This window comes from Myotis yumanensis, unplaced genomic scaffold, assembly GCF_028538775.1.
Source record: "Myotis yumanensis isolate MYYU_CA2020_CCGP unplaced genomic scaffold, mMyoYum1.0.hap1 SCAF_16, whole genome shotgun sequence".
NCBI lineage: Eukaryota > Metazoa > Chordata > Mammalia > Chiroptera > Vespertilionidae > Myotis > Myotis yumanensis.
The window spans coordinates 38,472,595-38,493,971 of NW_027223767.1; the positions used below are offsets into that span (position 1 = coordinate 38,472,595).

General features: G+C 53.8%; 1 protein-coding gene across 6 annotated transcripts; it reads right to left on the bottom strand.

Moving 5' to 3' along the window:
- Positions 1-290: 290 nt before the first annotated feature.
- ETV4 (ETS variant transcription factor 4) lies at positions 291-15,084 on the bottom strand. 6 transcript variants are annotated; one of them, XM_070394508.1, is made up of 13 exons: positions 14,895-15,084; positions 14,268-14,378; positions 13,994-14,087; positions 13,727-13,774; positions 6,865-6,918; positions 5,508-5,634; positions 4,868-5,029; positions 4,386-4,645; positions 2,382-2,456; positions 2,181-2,249; positions 1,833-2,005; positions 1,463-1,564; positions 291-1,143 (listed from the first exon to the last, which is right to left on the bottom strand). In XM_070394508.1, exons 2-13 carry the CDS (start codon positions 14,325-14,327, stop codon positions 919-921), a joined length of 1,449 nt encoding a protein of 482 aa, XP_070250609.1. In that variant the 5' UTR covers positions 14,328-14,378; positions 14,895-15,084; the 3' UTR covers positions 291-918. The 6 variants fall into 6 exon arrangements, with proteins under 6 accessions (XP_070250609.1, XP_070250610.1, XP_070250612.1 ...); XM_070394509.1 differs by lacking the exon at positions 14,895-15,084 and adding an exon at positions 14,501-14,633 and having other exon boundaries at positions 5,508-5,631; XM_070394511.1 differs by lacking the exon at positions 14,895-15,084 and adding an exon at positions 14,501-14,632 and having other exon boundaries at positions 4,868-5,011.
- Between the last annotated feature and the right edge of the window lie 6,293 nt (positions 15,085-21,377).

The window sequence follows — 21,377 nt, forward strand, 5'->3', positions numbered from 1 at the left end:
GAGATGGCAAGAAGCACTGGTCTAGATTACAGAGTACCCTATGCACATGATTTCAGAGTGTTCCCACAATAATCCTGGGAGGGGAAAAGAGCAAGTATCACTGCGCCCATGAACCCATTTTCCAGAGGAAAAAGGTGAACTGTCCTTTCCCAAGAACGCATTTGGTAACTTGTGTCAGGGAAACACCCCAAACTGGTCATCTGCCCCAAGGTCAAGCTCTTTTAAATCCCGGGTCCTTTTCCCATGGTAGTAAAGAGGACGACACAGGAGAACAGGAGAAGCAGGGGCCTTTATTAGGGTCTGACAGATGTGGAGGTGACACCCCAGGCCTGGGCCTAGGAATGGGCAGAGCAAAGGGCCCTCAGAGCAGAAACCGAGCCCTCCCTGCCTCCATCCCCGCCCCCATCCCAGGTTCTTTCCTCCAGCGCCCCCTCCCCTGCCCCTGCCTCTGGGAAACGGAGCACCAAGAACTGAGAAGCAGGACCCTCCAGGGCCACAGCTTGGAGTGGAGTGCAAGATCCAGGCTTCTGCCTCCCCACAGTGGGCGATCTGGGAGCTCAGTGCATCCCCCCCACCAGGATAAAGGAGGGGTGCTTCTTTGTCCCCCAGAACAGAACAAACTCTTGTTCTCTGTGATGGGGGGTGGGGAGGGACTTGGGCCTCTAAGATGGACCTAGGAAGAGGCCAGAGGTGAGACCCCCAGGAGTTTCTGGCTCCACCTTGCACTTGCAGTGTCTCCACTTGTCCTTCCCAGGGACTCTGGTGCACGGCTCAGAGTCTGGGCCAGGGCAGCTGATAGGCCAGTGGGGACCTGCTCCAAGACATCTGTGGGTTTCAGGGTGAGGGTTTCCCCAACACCAAATTCATCCATATGTACACAGGACAGCACCCCGGTGGCCAGGGAGCAGCTGCTGGGGGCTAGTAGGAGTAGCCACCCTTGGGGCCAAAGGGCTGGGTAGGACCAGCCAGCTCTGGGAGGTAGGCAGGGCTCTCGTCCAAGTGGGACAAAGGGACTGTGTCTTCCTCACTGACCGGCCTGTCAAACTCGGCCTTGAGAGCTGGACGCTGATTGTCCGGGAAGGCCAGAGAGAAGAGGGCCTCAGGCTCGCACACAAACTTGTATACATAACGCTCTCCAGCCACCTGCGGGAAGAGAGGGGCTGGGTCAGTCTAACTCTCTCCAGGTCAATGTTAAGGGTGGGGAATGGGTCTAGGTCTAGGCAGATGTGTGGAGTACATTTCTCTCCATACTCGTTCCTCTAAGCAGCCAACTCCCTTCTGGGGTTCACCTCTAATCTCAATCTCTCCATGCTCTGGACTTCTTAATGTTAGCACTTTTTTAGGATTGTCCACAATTTCTTGTCCCTTCTGACTTGTTCACTCTCTGCTCCTACAAACTCCTGAGAATGCTCTTCTGTCCCCCTGCCCCCACCCTCTTGTCCCTGGACCCCTAGCCCTTGACCTTCTGCATGATGCCTTTCTCATAATAGTATCGGAGTGAGCGGCTCAGTTTGTCGTAGTTCATGGCGGGCCGGTTCTTCTGGATGCCCCAGAGCCTGGCGACCTGGGGGAACAGGAGAATTTTGGGATGGCGATGCTAGCTCAGCAGAGGAAAAGCGAGAAGCAGGTCAGAGAGAGCACTTGAGATTTTTAGTGCAAAATGCTGAGCTGGTCAGGCAAATAAGCACCAGCTCAAAGACCCTGGTTTGGTGAGAATTCAGGTTAGTTAAAGCAATGATGATGGTGAAGACTCATGCGCCCATTCCCAGGTTCTCTCATCTCCAGGCCCAAAATCCGTTGGAAGGAGAGGGGGGAACATCTGAGAGGCCCACCTCCTCAGGTTCGATTAGCTTGAACTCCATCCCCCGGCCCGTCCAGGCAATGAAGTGAGCATTCGTTGGGTCATCGAGCAGGGCCACCAGAAACTGCCACAGCTGCAAGGCACCCCGGCGCTGGTAGGGCGGTCCCTCCCGGAACGCTCCCATCCCTTCCTGCTTGATGTCTCCTGGGGAACACAGGAAACCGGAGTGTAGGGCTTGTGCCTTCAGGTCCCCCAAGCAACCTTCTCTCCCAGGGGTCTTTCCGGGCCCTTTCTCATGAAATGTCATGTGATTCCCAGGTGACACAGTCAGAGGGCACAGAAAAAACCTGCCCCTCTCATGAACAGTCACGTTTCTGACCTTCAAATTTCTCAGGGACGACACAGACATCATCTGGGAATGGTCGCACAGGTTTCTCATAGCCATAGCCTTGAGGAGGAAGTTGGGGGTCACTCAGATCTGGGGGTTCACTGATGAGACCCCAGAGTGTCCAGAGGGATTCCTGGTCACGAGACCCTCCCCCAACTTGGAGGAGTTGGCAGGGAGAGGGGGCTGCCTTACCCATGGTCCCATCACCTGGAGAGGGTCCGGGGAAACCCTCTGTGTGTAGGTACATGGACGCACACCCAGGGACATCTGGGGGTAGAGAAAGAAGGGGGATGTTAGAGGTGGCTGGGGTGGAGGTGGGGGCAGCAGGCCTACACACACTTAAGAATTTCCTGCCGGCCTGCTTTCCGGTTCTGTTCCCAGCTGCCTGCCTACCACAGTCCCAGGGGAAGTTCACCCAGAGGGGGTGTGAGGCTGGAACCCTTCAGCTTGAGGGCTGAGCCAGGGGGCAGGGATGGCAGCAGCTGGGGCTGGGTAAAGCTGTTCCACAAGGCCCAGGATTCCAGGGAGCAGCTGTTTCCTGTGAGTTTAGGGGGAGGAGGTAGGGATAGAGATGAACCTCCGGGGAAAGGGTACAGTGTCCATGTCTAAGACTCCCTTGGAATGGGCTAACCTCCGGTCAGCAGGTCAGATTCCCTGGCCAGTGTGTTCTATGAGGGAGGGAGGAATCAGTGGAGGAAAGGAGAGTTGGTGGGAGCGAGCGACTGCATGGATCTGTAACTAGGGAAGAGGCAGTGGGCACTGGGCCGGGTTTTTTTTCCCAGCTCTGACAGCAGAGCACATTCCACTCCATCTGATTCCATTCCATAGGATTGAAACATCCCCACTCCACCTGGAGGAGTTGATGGTGTGAAGCCACCCATTTAAGTTCCAGTCCCTTCGGCCCTCCACTCCCACCTATGAATGAGATGGTGAAACCTGACACCTCCGGGAGGAGGCGGGAGAGTGGGCTCATTCATGCATCCATTTTGTGAATGGAATTCCTGACTCCTTTCAGAGGAAGCTGAAGGGGGAGGGGCAGGAGTTCAAGGGCAAGTAACATGATCTCCTCCGGTCTACATCCTTTGAAGGTCAGCGGCAAGAGCGTCTCCCTCCTCTTTCCTGCACCTCGCTGCCAGGCGTGTCTCAGGCTTATGGCCCGGGGTTGAGGAGAGGTGCGCCCTTCTGGTTCTCACTCAGGCAGCCTGGGGGTTTGTGGTTCATGCCCCTGCCCCTAAAAGACTGTGCATCAGAAAAAGGGAAATTCGAAAGCTCTGGCCAGCTCTGAGCCTACTCTAATGGCTGAATATTTTTCTCATGCAACTGCATAGAAACTCAATCGGGCATGGTAACAGTGTTACAAGCCAAGGTTTTCTGGGCCCTTCCTCACTGCGAAGGGCCATCCCTGTGCCCTTGGGGCTTTGAACTACAGCTATTGATGAATAGGATATGGCTGAGTGCATCTCACTCAGGTCAACATGGGGTGGAACTAGAATTTACAGCAGCCCCTACTCCGTACCCAGCGCTGGCCAAGAGGGTGGGCTTGAACACGTTGTATTAACCCTGAGTCCCAACTGGGAGCTATGAACCTGGCTAGTTTCAAGTTCATGTTTCTCTTCATTCAAATCCCTTCGTATTTTTTAAAAATAGATTTTTTTATTGATTTCAGAGAGAGGAAAGGAGAGGGAGAGAAACATCAATGATGAGAGAGAATCATTGATCGGCTGCCTCCTGCACACCCCCGACTGGGGATTGAGCCCGAATTGGCGATCGAACCCTGATCTCCTGGTTCATGGGTCAACGCTCAACTGATGAGCCACCCTCGGCTCCCTTCGTGTTGTTAAGCATCTCTGGGACTGAGAACAACCTATTCATCTTTGTATCCTCTAAATCCACAAATCCATACTCCTCAAACAGTACTGTGGTCTCTACAGGTAATTAAAACCCCAGACACCTGCTAAATAGACATAGAAAGAGGTAGGGACCTACATCCCATTTATTTTTTATCTGAATATAAGTTTGTTGATTGAAAAAAATGACCATTCTTCTGACTCTATGAAGGAAGCGAATGGGTTGGGTTTGTGAACCAGTAACAAGCTAGGAGGGTGAAGAACTTGTGGAGAGACATTCTGGGGGTTATTACATGCCACCCCACCCAGCAATCTCACCCCAGCCCCTCCCACCTGAAATGTCTCTTACCCGAGTCATAGGCGAAGTCCGTCTGCTCTTGTTTGATCACCACCCCCGCCCCTGGGTACCTGTGCCCATTGACCCCACCCTGGCCCATGGCCAGCTGTTCGTACAGGGGGTCAAGGTATTCCTGCTTGAAGCTCTGCTGGGGGTAGGGTGGGCAGGGCTCCGACAGCTGGTGTTGGTAGGGGGTTGGGAGGGGTTCCCGGCCCCCTCCCTGAGAGGATGTGAAGGAGTGGCAAATATCCAAGGGCTGCTGGAAGACGGAGCTGGATATGGGCGGATGGAGAAGGAAGAGAGGATTAGATGAAGTCCTCCTCGTGCCTGCCGCTCCCAAAGCCTGCAGAGTGGGCTCCAGTGTGGGTGTGAGAGTCCATATCCCTTCCTCCCTACCTCCCCCCACACCAGGTCTCTTAAGGGCAGATGGAGGATCCTCAGGCACTGAGGGAAAACTGCTGAGATCTCGGCTTCCATTCTGGGGGTCTCCTTACCCATGCTCCCCGAGGTACCCGTGGCCAGGGTGGGGCTGGGAGGTGCCAGAGGATCTCACGAAACTCCGTTGTTCTGCCCGGGGAAAGGGCTGCAGGGGCGACTGTCCGGGGGCACCAGGGGCAGGGGACTTGATGGCGATTTGTCTAGGGGGGTCATAGGCACTGGAGTTGAGGGGAGACAGGGGTGAGGGGCCAGAGAAGCCAGGCGAGCATCTTTGAACCCTTCATCCACCCCCAGAGAAGTCAGGGCACGGGGATTATAGGAGCAGGAAGAGGACAGGGTGCTGGGAAAGGAATGGTATGAGCCAGACTCGGTCCCAAATGCACTCTTTTCCACCTTTCATACATGCTGAAACGGGGTGTGGTCTGGAGAACACTTCTCCCCAGCCCAGAGCCACTGGGCTTCTTCAGTGGAAACAAACTCGGCCAGCCTTCACAGTGTGGGTGTGGGAGTCCATATCCCTTTCTCCCTACCTCCCCCCTCCCTTGGCCCCCACTCCTGCGTTTTTCATCCTCACTGTACTGCTCCCTTACAGGAGCTCGGAAATCCTTTCTGTTGTCTCACTTGCATCTCAACTGCTGCCTCTGCTCATGAGTGTGTGCCCCCCTCCCCTCCCTCCTCCAGGGCCAGCCCTCTCACCTGGAATAAAGGCACTGCTCGCCATGGTGGTAGGGGAGTGGCGGCTTCCTGCTGCAGGACAGGGCCGGGTCTGTGCGGGGACTCTGGGGCTCCTTCTTGATCCTGGTGGTGGGGCTGTGGAAAGCTACTGCGGGGGGGGGGGGGGGGGGGGGGGGCAGAGCAGGGCAGAGAGTGTCTCAGAAGAGGCAGTAAGAGCTTCCTACACCTTCTGTTCTCTGAGGACCGGCTGGGTGACCGGCACAGCCTCGTCCCTCCTCTGGGTCTCAGTTTTCAGAGAGTCATAGTCACACACTTTTAAGCAGTTTGGCTACTTACGTTATGTCTAGTTTTATACATCAGGCAAGTGTCTAATATTAACCAAAGAAATGGTCTCGAGTTCAACATTTAATGCAACCCCCCCCCCCGCCCCGCCCCCGGCAAAACACCTTTGTAGGGGCGAGCACTTTCAACCGAGGGCCTGTGGTTTTCCCAAGCGCCCTGGAAAATTCCAAGGGAAAGAGATGTTTTCTTATTTGGGACTGTAAAGAATCTTTCTTTTCTGGTGGAGGTTGGATATTAGCCACTCGCATGTCAGCTGACGAACATGATACACACGCTCCTCATTATCTGTGGAGAACCTTGGCCTTTCCTGTAGCCCCTGCTGCGTCCGTCTACACACTGCAGCCACCAGGCAGAGAAGCACAGAGCTGGGTCCGAGCTGGCAGAGTGTGCGGTTCTGTCTTACTGCAGCCGGGTCAAATGCCTACCATCAACCCATCTGTTACCTGCTGTTTCCGATTATGTGTGCCCCGTTTCATTTCATTGGGGAAGACAGCGGAGCAGTGCCTGGCATTAAGTTAAAGCAGGGTTTCTCAACGGCGGCACTACTGACATTTGGGCCAGAGAATGTTTTGTTGGGGGGCCATCCTGAGCATTGTAGCGTATTTAGTAGCATCCCACAACACTCCCCATGAGGGGCCGGGAGCATCTAGCTCCAGTTGTGGCAACCAAAAATGTCTACAAACATTGTGAATGGGTTGGAGGGGCACAGAATAGCTCCCAAGTTGCATGGAAGTAACTTAGAACTGGACCCTGCTGACCTGGTCCAAGCCGGCCCATTTCAGCAACAAGGAGATGGAGGGTCAGGGAGATGAAGTGTCTGCTCCAAGGTCACCCAGCTAGGATGGAGAAGCCCCCCAGGTCTTCATGTCCCAGTTACTGCCTTGGTCTTTGAGTCCAAACCCAAGAATGGGGAGCCCTGCCCTTCACCCCTTTCTTTAGGAGAGAACAAGTTGATCTTTTGTGATTCTCTGTCCCTGTGACTCATTTCCTGCCCTTCCCCACTCCCCATTCCCTCTACCCAGGGCCCTCTACTCACAGTTTTCTGAATGGAAATCAGGAACAAACTGTTCATCACTATCTGGTACCTGAGCTGTGAAGAGAGGTCAAAGGTGAGTCTAGAGTGGGGAGGGGGCGGGGCCTGGATGGCAGCCCCTGGGAGATACCATTAAAGCAGCCCAGCAGCTTAGCACCCACCCCAAAAATAAAACAGCCTTCCTAGGAATAAAGGCAACTCCACACCAGGTCCTAGTGCCCTCCATCGCTGGCTCCATTAAGACCCTGGAGGGGAGAGGCTGCAGATGCTCAGAACCTGTCTGAGCAGATTCCAGTCTTTTCCTAGATGCTTTGTCTTTATTCCCTCCATTTTTCTGAAGTGAAGACAGCCCTGCCCCTCAGAGTTTACAAAGCTCTCTCAAAGCAACAGCAGTCACATCTGGGATGGGCAGGCATGACAAGGAGTGAGATCCCGTGGACTTTGAATCACAGGGGAGATTCTGAATCTGGGCTGGAACGTGCATTTCATACAACCTCCAGGTGAAATCTAGATCCCAGGGAAAGAGATGGAATGGAGAAAAGAGGGTGGTTCGAGGCAGGTAAAAAAAAAAGGGGGGGGGGATGACAAAGGAGAGGAAGAGGCTGGGGACACTGGGAGGTCAGGGGCCTCATCCCTTTGATGTGCAGCTAGAGGAGAGAAGGGCTCTCAAGCTTGGAAGTTCTCGAGGAGCATCCCCAGGGTGCAGTGGGGGTGGAGCTGGGTTTGGGAATTAGGCAGCAAAACTAAAATAGAACAGTAGCTCATCCATGGCCTCCAACCTGGACACCTGGGTTGATTTCCAGTTCTTATCCTGGTCTCACCAACTCCTTCAGGTGGGTCTACAGCTGAGTACCTCCCCTGACTCCAGAGTCTTTGCCCAGGTTTGTCCCTCTCTCAAGAATAGATTATAGCAGGAAGGGAAAGGGAAGACACCAAGAAGAACTTCCTGATAGTCCAGGAAGAGAGGGGATCAAAGGTGAGGTGATAAAACCCAAGGAGACTGCCCTCAGATTAGACAGTGGAGAAGCTGATGGAGAAGATGACCAGAATCAGGAATGGCTGGTAAGGGTGAGGGTCCAAGGGGATGGCTGGAGAACACCTTCCCTCATCCTAGCCTGTACAAATAGACACCTCAAACTCTATTGCTTTGCTCCTGGACAAAGGCTCCATAGTTGCTTCCTTGGTGATTTCAGCCACAGCCTCTGATCAAAACTCCCTACGCCTACTCTCACCTCCGATTGTCGGTTGTTCTCCACAGAGCTGTCAGGGCAACAGAAGTCACATCACTTCGCTCTCCTGCTTGAAGTGTGAACCCCAAACTCTTCCCCTCGGCCTCCAGGGCCCCGCGTGGTCTGAGGCTGCGTACCTCTTTGGCCTGCCTCTGCTGGCCCTTTACTCTCTAGAGCTCTGGCCTCCTTTCAAAGCTCATCAGCTTGATCCCTCTTCCCCAGATCTTTGCCTGCCTGCTTTTTTCTGGCCATGGAAGTTTTAGTTCACTTTGTCACCTCCTCAGAGGTCTTCTCTGACCACCCAGACCAAAGTGGTCCCCTCCCAGTCCTTTCTCGCATCCATTTTATTTCTTCCCCAGCACAGTATGGGTCCCTGAACTTACTGTGTTACATGTTTCTTGTCCATCTCTTCTACCAGGAAGTGAAGCTTGCTGAGGGCATGGGGCTTATCGGTCTTTTCATCTGATCCCCCAGTACCCCAGGAATGGGTCTGGCTCAGAATAGGCACTCAATGCATCATTTGTCAACTTTGTGAATAAAGATAGAATGACCTCTGTCCTCAGGCTAGTGGAAGCCAGGGTGGCAGGCCTGGGAGCAAGAACTGAAGAGATCCTGATCAACCAGCCCTTCCTTCACCCTGAGGGCACCCCCTCTCCACCACCAGGTACCATTAGAGGCAGGTCCCCTGGGGAAAACCCTTCTCACGTGGGACACTTGAGGCCGTGGCAGGAAAATTCTTCACCAACTTGCTTTAAATATCATGTTTGGTCTTGAGTGTATGCCACTCTTTAAAGCTCAAGTGTTTTATTAAAATAGATGTTTATAGGCAGTTGACTTCTTGACAGAAGGATTGGGCAGAGGGGGTTTAAGAATCAGGAGCCACCAACAGCTAAAGAATTGATGAAACATCAACGTAAAACAATTCTAAAGTGACCAAGGAAGTCAGTAGGACATGAAACCCGTTGGCAAAAACACAAACACACAGGGAGCACACATCTTTTCAGAAGTGCCACTCGGGCACAAAGGCAACCATTCCCTAACTGGCCTGGATCAAGAATCTGGGGACATTGTTAAAACGTGGATTCCAAGCCACCCCCCAAGTCTCATTCCATAGGCCCTGGGTGGGGTCCAGGCGTCTTTATTTTTAACAAGTGCCTGTAAGAATGGGCAAGATTGGTGCAAGCCTGCATTCATCCACGCTGTGTCCTCTGGCCCAACCGCAGGTGGCTGGATGGGGGTAATGGGAGCAGGATGAGCAACATTTCCCTCCCTGCTACTTGGCAAGGCGGGACCTGAGGACGGGAGGTGGTGGGTGCAGACCATGGGGAGGCTGACGCACTAGAGTCCCCTCTGGGGCTTCATTAACTGCTGCTTTCTACTGAGGTAATGGCTGGGGGCATCTCCTACTGACGTCACATGCCAGTTTACATGACAACCCTAGGGTTCATCTTGCCTTGCCTTCTACCCCAGGACTGAAGATTTGGCCAGGACCTCCTCTCCACAGCAGACCCAGAGGCTGTGTGCCACGCCCAGCACACAGACCACACTCCAGAAGAGGCAGTGCCACCCTCTTCCCAGGGCCAGGAGAAATCAGTGGAGGTAAAAATGGGCTGTGGCATGAACCCAGTCCCGGATTGGCCCTTCCCTAGAACACTGGCTTCTCCCAAAGGAGCGGGACAGGGCCTCAGTTGCCAGAAACTGTTAACAAAGATAGAAATAGGAACAGTAAGCCCTACCCGGTTTGGCTCAGTGGATAGAGCATCGACCTGTGGACTGAAGGGTCCCGGGTTTGATTCCAGTCAAGGGCATGTACCTCGGTTGCAGGCTTGACCGGGGAGGCAACCAATTGATACATCGATGTTTCTCTCTCTGTCCCCGCCGCCACCCCCTTACACTCTCTCTAAAAATCAATGGGAAAATATCCTGGGGTGAGGATTAACAACAACAACCAAAAGAAATAGGAGCAGGAACATTTAACATTGCACCTCATGTTCCTGGAGAGCAGGAGATTTCTAATGACCATGTTTGGTCTTGAGCGTATGCCACTCTTTATTTATTTGTTAACTTGGCTGAGTTTTGGCTGCCAAGCCAGTGTGCTAGTCTTCCCCCAACTCCACCCTGGCACTAAGGTCGAGATGATCTGCCCGAGGACATGGCAGGTCATGAAGGATGGGAAAAGTGCCAAGCCAGCAAAATGCCCAAAGAGAGAAATTTAGGGAACATCCTTCTAACAATGAGGCTGGGCAGGGGGAGCGGGTGGGATGGGGTGGGTAGTAGAGAGGAGGGGCTTGGGGACTTCCCAAGCAGGGCGCCAGAATTGGAAGGTTAAGCCAGCCAAGCAGCTAATTCCACCTCAGATCAGCCACTCACCAACACCATGTAAACCCATCACCATCTCCCTTTCCTAAGGCCCAATCGCAGGATGAAGGGGCCTCTTAAGGAATCCCAGTGGAGAGGTGGGGAGCCATCCCCCAAAACTTCTGCTCCTCTGTGTCAACGCTGGCCTCAGCTCTCACCCTTACCCTGCCCCCACCCTCTGCACTGGAAGGAACCAGTTCTGTACCTATGGAGCAGACATCTGTCCCCAAGAACCTTCTAGAAGAGATGGCGACGGAAATACGTAGAAGGAGGTATTGTAGCTAAAAGATTGGGGGATGGGATTAACCTCATCTCTCCCCACAGACATGCTAAGGCACTGGCGGGCACACACGGGGATCCACACACACCCTCCATCCTTTTACTTCACAGCAGCACACAAGTAAAACACATCCCCCAGGTGCACCCTTCACACAAAGGGCCTCCTTGAATTTACAAAGACAATGGGGGAAACCAAAGGGCCAGGGGACTGGTTACCTTGGAGGGGGATTGAGAGCAGTGACTCTTATGAAAGGGGGAGCAGAGACCCATCTCTGAGAATCTCATAAAAGGTGAAGATCATTCTCTTTCTAGAAAATCCACAATCCTTTGTGTCTGGCACACCCCAACATTTTACACTGTCAGAGAGCTTAAGGACCACTGCAATTCATCTGCAGAGCTTCTGGGACGCCCCAGACCCCAGCCTCACACAAAAGCCACAGATGGCCCAGTCAGTGTTCCTTACAGAGACCGAAGTCCTTGTCCCCGAGCCTTCCCCACAAGACAGGAAAGCAGCTCTGGACCAAAAGCAACACACCTTTTGCCATAACCAGCGCAGCGTGGGCTCAGCCTCTGGAGCCTGCGTTTCCGTACGGCAGCCCGATCCTTTCTCCGGCAACTCGACAGATCGCAGGCACCCCGAAACCAGACATGCCCTCTTAGACTCACTTTATCCCCCTTTGCTCTGTCTAGAAAAATCCCAACCCCAAAGATACCTGAACTGCCTGCCCCCACAGAGCCCCACTCACACTCACCCCCAATGATGCCGGGACAGACTCTGAACCCACAATCTACATCGGCCTGGATCCAACCTGGGCATCCATTGAATGTTTCACAATCTCCCCCCTCCACACATACACATTACAAGGCCTGCTGCTTCTTTCCAAATTGGGTTTGTACGAAAAATTTAGGCTGAGGGACGGCGGTTGGACTCCGGCCCCCATTCCTAAGGATGCGCCCCATTTCTGGCAAGTTTCCAAAGGGTCTAGCCCCTCCCTGCCACCCCAAAGCTCCCCCTGGGCTGCAGGGGCCACTGACCTGGTGGGAAGAGGCAGGAGAGGAGGCTGGGGTGGTGCTGGGGCGGTGCAGGGGGACAGGGCCCCGGCAGCTGCATCTGTCTCCACAGAGAGAATGAGAAGGAGCAAGCGGCCTCAGCATCCCCCCCCTCAGGCCTGGCCATCCATCGCCAGCTGGGAACCTGAGCTGCTCCCTCAGAAGGAAGAAGAGGGAACCAAGGAGATCCCAGCACGCCCCCCCCCCTCCGTCTTACGATCCCCACCCCCACCTCCCCACCCACTGGATTTAAATGTACAGAGACTTGCAGGACAGCAGCATGAAGCGCACACTGACTGTCACACTGACACATGCAGATAGACACATGTACAGTCCCTAGACCCCCACCGCCAAGGGGTGGGGCTTCCAAGGTTGAGAGAAGATGAGAACATTTTCCTCTCCTTCCCATTCCAACCCAGGCACAAATGGACCAGCTGCTGCCAAAATGCCAACCTCTGAGCCCACTCCCCGATCACAGCCCTGGGAGCTGCCCACTGTGGGGAGCGCTGGGACCCTCAACTGACAGACAAGGAGCCTGGTGAGCCAGACAGAAATCAGGCGCTGGGAAAGGAAGTCTTTGAGAGACGTGGAAACTGACACCTCTGCGTTCTTCAGCTCCAGCCCAGCTCCGGAACCTCGGGAGGAGGATGGGCAGCCCGGGCATAGCTCTGCCTGCAGCTCGCAGCGGGGCACCCAGGGCTTGCCGAGTCTGGGAGGTGTGCACAGTGCCCCGGAACCCCCAGGCCCCTCCAGCACTCGAGTCACCAGTGAGCCACGAATTCCACAAAATGTTTCGAGCACTTGCTCTATGCTAAATACTCATTCTGTAACATATATAATTTTGGGGGATACCACAGTGGTCAGGACAGATCCAGTCTCACTCCAAGGATCTAATCAGGAATCTTCCCTTCCTACACCAAGCCTTTATAGAGGGTTCCAGAGGAGCAGGGTTTGAGCTAAAAAAAAAAAAAAAAATCACCAAGGATACCCAGGTGGAGGGCTGGGGAGAGTCTAAAGAAGAGAAAAGCCTTCAAAAAGGTTTCTTGGTTTTCAGAGAGTTAAAATAAAGGCACCCTAAGATGGGGGTGTTAACCCTTCCTTCTGAGACCAAACACCATTCGCCTCCTAACTGCAGCCCCACCAGCGACACCCTCAGGCCCCACCAAAACACACCAATGACTCCAACCAGGAGACCCCCCCACCCCAACACTTCCCCACTGAACCAAGGCCCAGCTCCTGACCCCACCTCAGCCAGCGTGCAGCTACAGCTAACCCACTGGCACACAAGTGGGGGCATTTGCCTGGGGTAGAGGAATTCAGGAGGAAAGGAGGAGGCTCAGTTGCCATCAGAATGACAATTAAGGCTATTAGGGGAAGGGGGGAGCTCAAAGCCCTCTTGGACAAAGTGCTGCAAAAAAGAATTATTTAAACGTTTGTTGTTCTTTTGGCCCAGACAGAAAATTGTTTGGCACTGGGAGTTGGGAAGCAGAGAAACCAACAGTTTAGGTAAAAACCAATGTTTTGGCAACTCCTGAAGATACGTCACAAATTAATTGCTCTTTCTCCTCATCTTCCTGTTCCTCGCACCCCTCCCCCCAACACCCCAACACACACCTCAGCCTGGTGGTTGCTGCCAAACAAACTTTGCAAATGAAAATTTCAACCAGGAAAACGGGCCTGGGGCCAAGTTCCATTCAAATAAGCAAATACCCCACACAATGGCCTGATTCATCCCCAGGCCTAGTTACACAAGCCCGGCTCGGGGTAGAGAAAATAAATATCAATATAAGTGTCCATGCTGGGCACTGGGGGCCGCAGGAAGGCCGGGGCCTTGGGGAGGGGGCTTGGAGAGCTTCTGCGGCCGGGGAGAGAGGAAGTGGGCTGGGTTGGAATAGCGGGGTTGAGAGCACCCCCCACCCCAGTAATGGAAAAGGTCATAAACTACTCACCTTCAGCGAGCCACGTCTCCTGGAAGTGACTTAGATCCTGGAAGAGATCTGAGGGGTGAATAATGGAATTGGAGAAGGTGAGGTGGAGGTGATGTGAGGGAGAGGGAGCCCCAGCGAGCCCGGCGACCCCCCTTGGGGTGGCAGGGGCCAAGAATGATCAGCGTCCCTTGGAGGGCGAGTCTTTTTGGCAAAAGGGTGGGGGCTCCAGGATCGGTCCTTTGGGGGTGTGTGGTGGGGAGGGTAGCGTTTCTCTCTCCGGCTCTTTACCTTCCGAGTCGGGGGGCGGCAGGGAGCCGGGGTCCATGAGTTTCCCCTGCGGGACCATCAGCGCTTCGCGCGAGCTCCCATTTCCGGGAGATTTCTACCGGGAAGGAGAAGAATGCCCCTTAATCACCCCGAGGCCGGCTGGTCTAGGGGGTGGGACGGGGTTCTCGGGGTGATTCAGGGGCCGGGCAACCCTGGACCCCCTGGGGGCTGGGGGAAGGGGCTGTGGGGCGAGGTGCAAGGCGGGGGCGGGCGTGGAGGCAGGCGCGGCGCTCACGCTGCAGAAGGTGTAGGGCACTTGCTGGTCCAAGTATCCGCCTTTCATCCTCCGCTCCATCCGGCCGCTCCCTCCGGCCGCGAGGCCCGGGCCCCGCGCGGGGGCAGAGACCTGGGAGGGGGGGCTGCGTTCGCACACCGTCCAGGGAAAGCAGCGGGGTGGGGTGGGTCAGGGCGACGGGGAGGGGACCGTCCCCAGGCTCTGGGTCCGACGGCAAAACTTCTCCGACTCACTCAGGCGATGGTGGGGTTTCGTTTGCTGAGCTCTGAGCGCCGTCACCACTCCCCTCCCGCCAACGGAGGTCCCACCTGCTCCCGGGAGCCGGGCTCGCCGTGTCGGCTGCTTTCTGCAGCCCTGCTCTACCCAGGCTCGGTTACATAAGACGTGTGTGTAGTGTGTGCGTGTGTGTGTGCGTGTGTGTGTGTGTGTGTGCTCGCGCGCGGAGGAGCGGGCAAGGCGCGCACCATTCGCACGCCCACAACTCCCGCGCCCCCTCCAGCCCTGAATTTCAGCGCCTCCCACCCCCGCCCTGGAATCTGCGGAGGTGGCGGTGAGAGTGTGGGGTGTGTTGAAGGCGAGGCGGGGAATCACGGGCACTCTCCCTCCCTCTTCCTCCCACAGCCTCACCTGAGGCCGGGGCTTCTGTGCTGGAGACGCAGGGGGTCCTGAGCATGCTCTGGGGGGCAGCGAGGCCGCGGGGCTAGGCCGGAGCGCGGCGGCCCGGGCCTCGGGTCCCCAGCGCACGGGCTAGTTTTCCGGGCGCGGCGGACAGTTGTGTGCCCGGGGGAGCCGCCGATTGGTGCATTTCCCTTGCCTCGGCTCAGGCTCTCTCCCCCCTGCCCCCCCCATCCCCGTTCCCTTTGTTTCATTGACTTTTGTGAATGAAACCCCAGGGCCGGGCACGCCCGCCAATCCGGAGACTCGCTTGGCCAAGCCGAGGGGCGGAGTTTCCCAGTTGCGGGGGCCAATCAGAAAGCAGGGGCTGCTTCCTGGCTTCATTCACTGCTTGGGCTCTCATTCATAAAAAAATAAACTCGCGGCCGGAGTTCATTCAGAAAGAGCTGGGAGGAAAAGAGGGACGCTGAGGACCCGGTGGCTTCTCTGAGGGGCTCGGCGGTGGCCCTGGGTCTGAGGCTCAGCGAGCTCCTCCGGCTGGCGTCTCCATGCGTCTCTGGGCATCTGCATGTACGCGGGAGTGTGAACATGTCTGTGTATGCGCCCTGGGGCGAGGTGAGCGGACCTGTGTGCCCAGAGGAACCATAATAACTAGCGTTTATGAAACGCTCCTCTTCCACGTGCTCATTTCATTCCCATCACCTGGCGCAGTGGCTCTATAGTCTCCATTTTACAGAGATTGAAAATGAACACCCAGAGAGGGGCGGTGACTTGGCTGAGGTCACTCAACTGCTGGGGTTTACGGTTCCCCATCGCCCACGTTCTCCTGTACAGCCCTTTTGAGGCCACAGTGAAATGAATTAAAGCTAGGTGACAACAACGAATACACAGTAGGCACTCAGTAAATGTAAGCGGGCATGGAATCCAGGCTTTTCCTCAAGGGTCTGTGCTCTGCAGAGCAGTTGTGTGACCCACTTTCTAGTAATTGCAGCGGAGGCCCCAGCTTGGACCTCTGAAAGGACAGCTCCTCTCAGCCATCTTTCCTCTTACAGACAGGCGGTATTAAGGAGCAAAAGCCCAAAGGATCTGAAGATCTGGGGGGAGGACTGATTTCAGTTCTAGCCAAAAAAACTGGTCATTATCTCTGTCACCTCATTTATTCTCTTTATTCAATAAACATTTATTGTGCCAGACACAATGCTGGGTGCCAGGCAAACAGCTGTGACCAAGACAAGCACTTGGGAGTTGGGCTGCTGAGGCTGCAGCCATGGGCACACACAGGACATGAAACCCCTCAGGCCTTTTTTTTCTGAGACAATTCTCTGGGTCTAACTTGGACGCACATCTTTGAGGAGAGCCTCATTGTGCATGCTGCCTGTTTGTGATAAACACAAGAGACTGGCCAATCCCCAGGTCACTAGTGGCTGCTTTCAAATTCATCTAATCTAACACCCCACTTTACGGATGAGGCAGCGGGAGGTTCTGAAAAGGAAATGATACATGTGAGCTCTTTCCACTGGTCAGGGTCAGAGCTGGGACTAAAACACCAAACCTCTAGCACAGTGATGGCGAACCCTTTGAGCTCAGCATGTCAGTATTTTGAAAAGCCCTAACTTTAACTCTGGTGCCTTGTCAACATATAGAAATTTTTTGATATTTACAACCATAGTAAAACAAAGATTTATATTTTTGATATTTATTTTATATATTTAAATGCCATTTAACAAAGAAAAATCAACCAAAAAAATGAGTTCGCTTGTCATAGGTTCACCATCACTGCTCTAGCACCTGTTTAGGGCTCATTCCATGAGATCATCTTGGGCAAATGAAAATAAATTCCCCACTCTTCTCTGCTGAAATATTCTTTATCACTGGTAAGGCTCATATCTGCTGCCTCTCTCCTCCAGGAAGCCTTCCAGATAGTCTGAATCAATTCCTTAAGGACCCACAACATTCTTGCCTCTATCTCTGACGTGGATGTCTGTTATTCTGCCTCATCCCTAAGTATGAAGACTTCTCCAAGGCCCAAAGGAGGTCTCATTTACCTCTGAAATGCTTCCCCCAGCCGGCTTCATGCTTGTGAAAGTCTCATGAAGTACGTGTTTGGTGAATAGGTACAAGAAAGACAAAACTACTGTAACTTAGCAGGAACCCTGCCCAGAGGAGAGAGAGACAAGCTCCAGCAAATCCCAGCTTTGAGCTGGATGGAACCAGTTTAGGGAGGAGTTTGTGTCTCCGGGCCAAGAGAAGTGGGGGAGGAGGACAGAGGATTCTTCCTGAAGGCAGCTCTGATATGTCTTCAAGACAAGGAAGAAAATTCTGGTGGGTCCCAGAGTGGGCACTCAGGTTGGGGTTTTTTAGGGGTTCTTAGCTGTTTCTGAGGGGGCCCCTGGCTCACCCCCTCTTCCCATGCAGGGCCTCCTCTGGCTCTGGCTCAGGCTCAGCTTGCTGGCTGAGTAAGAGAAGGTACCACTGTTGCTGCCACTGCTGTCACCTGGCCTCCAATTCACCAACACCCGGGCTCCTAACAGTGAGCTCTCCTGGGGGAACATTGGAGCCGCTTCCAGGGTTCGAGGTAGTTGGGGAGAGGAAGGGCTAGAGAGGCTGGAGATTTCTGTTGGCGTCACATTACAATGACCCACACCTACTCGCCATGCTCTGCTGCGAGGGCTGGACCTGCATTAACTTATGCAGTCCTCACAGGAATGCATTTTACAAATGAGGAAACTGAGGCCTCAAAAACGCACATTGACCCCAAGGGTCCACTCAATAGACTGAGGACACTCCAACCAGACTGACAGGCACAAAGACTACACTTTGAGAGAATCCACAACAAGCCAGATGGAGGACAAGCCCGAGCCAGAGAATCCCCATAGACACACCTGGATGAAGGGTGCTCACAGTATTCTCCTGGACACACATAACATCCTACCTGACACCTCCTATCACACCTTTGGTGGGGTTTGCAAAGGTAAATGTTTCCTTCCCTTTAGTATATTGGAGCTGTTATCTGAGGAGTTTCCCAGGAGTCTAAGTTATAAAATGTAAATGTGGGTTTTAGATATGCAGATGTTCATACCAAGGCAGCCTGAGGCCTAGCTCTGGGATGTGAAGGGAGGAGAAGCTGTATGAGGTGCCGGGTTCAGACTAAGAGGCTCAGGATTCATTAGAGAAGCAGGTTCTCCCCGCTGGGGCCTCCAGATAGGGGAGCGGCAGGGGCCCGGGTGACCTGTACAACCTGACTGTGAAGGGAAGACAGGATGTCTCCCAAGGCCTGGCTTCCTCAATGTCTGGAAGAGCTGAGTCCCAAGGCTTAAAGGGTGGACCACAGAGGCTCACCCAGGAACAGCTTGGTAAGGCCAATGGATGAGATCCACGGTTAAGTGGTGTCCTATAACCCTTTGGTGTCTCCCAAGGTGGACCTGTCACCAGGGGGAATGAACCAGAGAGCAGGGTCAGGCGGAGGGGATGGAGGAACATGGCGTCTTCCCGTGGGCTGGTGAATCAGGACCACCAAGAAAAAAGACGCGCCACTCTTGAACTTCCTTTTGTCCTTGTCTCACAGCCCGGCTTTCACATCGCTTCCTCTAAACTGCCAGGGGGCTGAACCAGGGACAGTGGGTGTGTGGTCCCTGAAACCATCTGCCTGTATGTGTGTGCGCACGCGCACGCACGCACGCACGCACGCGTGCATTTGCTGAGGAGAGAGTCCATCAGGAGTCACCACAGAGCAGGATTGTGAAGAACCACTGCTCTATGTCTTTTGTCACAGATGGCTTTGCAAGATCATAGATCTTGTCAATATTTTTACCTTAAAAATGGTTGGAGCCTGGCCGGCGTGGCTCAGTGGTTGAAGGTTGATCTATGAACCAAAGGTCACGGTTCAATCCCTGGTCAGGGCATATGCCCAGGGTTGCCAGCTGGATCCCTGGTGTGGGGCGTGCAGGAGGCAGCCGATCAATGATTCTCTCTCATCATTGATGTTTCTATCTCTCCCTTCCTCTCTGAAATCAATAAAAATATATTAAAAAATAAAGTCTGTGAGGCCAAAGAGATCAAGGGTGCCCCAAGGAAAGGGACTTTTACTTTTGGAGGGCGCGGGTGACTTCAGCTTTTCAGAGCTGCTGCCTACAAGCGACTCAGGACTCCCCAAGTGCTCTTGTTCTGTCCTGTCTCTTCCCTCATTGTTCAGATTTCAGCCCCCTGCTCTTAGAGCACCCCAGCTCAAGGACAGGCTCTCTCTGAGAGCTGCAGGGTATAACATTTTCTTTCTTTTAAAAAGATTTTAAAATTGATTTTTAGAGAAAAAGGAAGAGAGAGAGAGAGAGAGAGAGAGAGAAACATGGATGTGAGGGCGAAACATCCATCCGCTGCCTCCTGCACGCCCCCTGCCGGGGATCGAGCCCACAACCCGGGCATGTGGCCCTGACTGGCCATCTAAACGGGCGTCACATTACAATGACCCACACCTACTTGCCATGCTCTGCTGCGAGGGCTGGACCTGCATTAACTTATGCAGTCCTCACAGGACTGCATTTTACAAATGAGGAAACTGAGGCCTCAAAAACGCACATCGACCCCAAGGGTCCACTCAATAGACTGAGGACACCCCAACCAGACTGACAGAGGACACCCCAACCCACCGAGCCGCGCCGGCCAGGGCAGAGTTTATTTTTCTTTTTGAAATTTATCCCTTTCTGTCAAAGAGTGACAAATGGACAAATGTCAGCCGACTGAAGGATTGGTATGGAGTCGGTGCCAGCTGGGCAGAGTCCAGGATGCTCCCCCTTTTAATTAAGTGCGGACTTGAATGATGAGGGCCACAGCTCCCACTGGGTGGGGCTCTGCCGAGCGAGGGCGGTTTCTCTCTTCAGAGATTTAAACGCCGCTTATTCCACTTAGTCTCTCCTCAGCGCTCTGAGAGTGTCTATATTTGCTCTTGTCATCACGAATAATGGGCAATCCGGTGGACACCCCAGCTCGCTGAGGCAGCTGCAGGGTACCCCATAGCTGGCAGAAGCCTGGACACGTGACTCATCCTGCACTCTTTTCCCAGGGAATGATGATGGGGGCGTGGGGGCCTGGGATCCCTGGTTTTATTTCTGAGCCCCAGCCCCCAAACAGAAACTCCTTCTCCTCTTTTGTCCCTGTCTGCCCCCCTCCCCCGGCCCAGCCGTGACTGCTCCCGAGGCTCAGGGCTTCCCCTGGGGAGCTGCTGCTGGAGATTTATTTCTCCCGTTGATGCTCATCTATCTTGCAGCCGACCCCAGCCCAGATTTAGCTGGTAATTTACAGCCACAGGTGTTAATTTACGATCTGGGGCCATGGCGCCCGGGGCCCAGGAAATGACGCTTCTCCGGGTGAAAGCGCTTTCTTTTCACTCCGTGGGGACCTGGCACCCAGGTGGAGAAGAGAGTGGCAGAGAGGATGGACTTTGGGGGGACCCATGCTGAGAAGACACAATACCTAACCAGAGGCGGACCAGGCCTGCTGGATCCCAATTGTAATTTCCAGGGTATGGTGTTTGCACCCTGCTTTACACTTGATTGTCTTCCTGAGCCTCTGCAGATAATGTTATCTCCTTATATTTTTCCCAGCATTCCTCCACGGTGGTATTTTTAGTTCTGTTTTATAGAGGAGCACTCTCAAGTTCAGAGAGCAATTGGCCTTATGTCACCCAGGGGTCGGGGAGTAGGAGAATGGACCAAACTACCTCCAATTCCTTTTCCACGGCTTCACTCAGATCCAGGGGCAGCCACTTCTGAGAGCCAAGTAGAGAGGAAAGCCCATGTTCTTACCCGCGGGATCCCCAGCCCTCAGATATCCTGACCCCACCTGACCCTCCCCTCCCTGACATTTCCTTTTTATGTTCTTTTTTTTTTTTTTTTTTTTCCGTCTACAAGTCCCACTTTCCTGTTAAGAGGTACCTGTTCGGGTCTTGTTAATTGTGCGCCTTCTTAGGGGGTGGTTCGGCATTTTCTTAAATTGCACATCAGACGTGAATGTCTCCCACAAAGGGAAAACTGATGGGGGTGGTGGGGGTGGTGGCGGAGCATTTTGCTTCCTAGAAATTGAGAATGTAAAGTATATTTAATTAAAATGATAAATCTGATTTTCAGTTTTGTTTTTACTACTGCTAAAACTAATCTATTTTATGCACGTTTGCAGAAGGCTGCAGCCATCAAATCAGAGAATATTAGAGCTGTGAGCCACCTGGAGATCTTCCTGGGCCAAACCCTTCATTTCATAGACAAAGAAACTGAGTCTCAGACTGGGAAAGGGGCCCGGAAGTTCCAGTGTTGTGTGAAGGGCAGGTTCTTCCCTACTTAAACTTACTGGTGTCTCTCCAGGGCAGGATTAACTTGGCTCTGCTCCTCTCTCTTTAAATATCTCCCCTTTGCCCCCAGCCCCCACTGCAAACTCATGTTGGGAGGGGCTTGGCCTCAGGAGTCCCTCCCGCCGCCGCCCACCTCCCGCGTTGGTACCCAATTACTT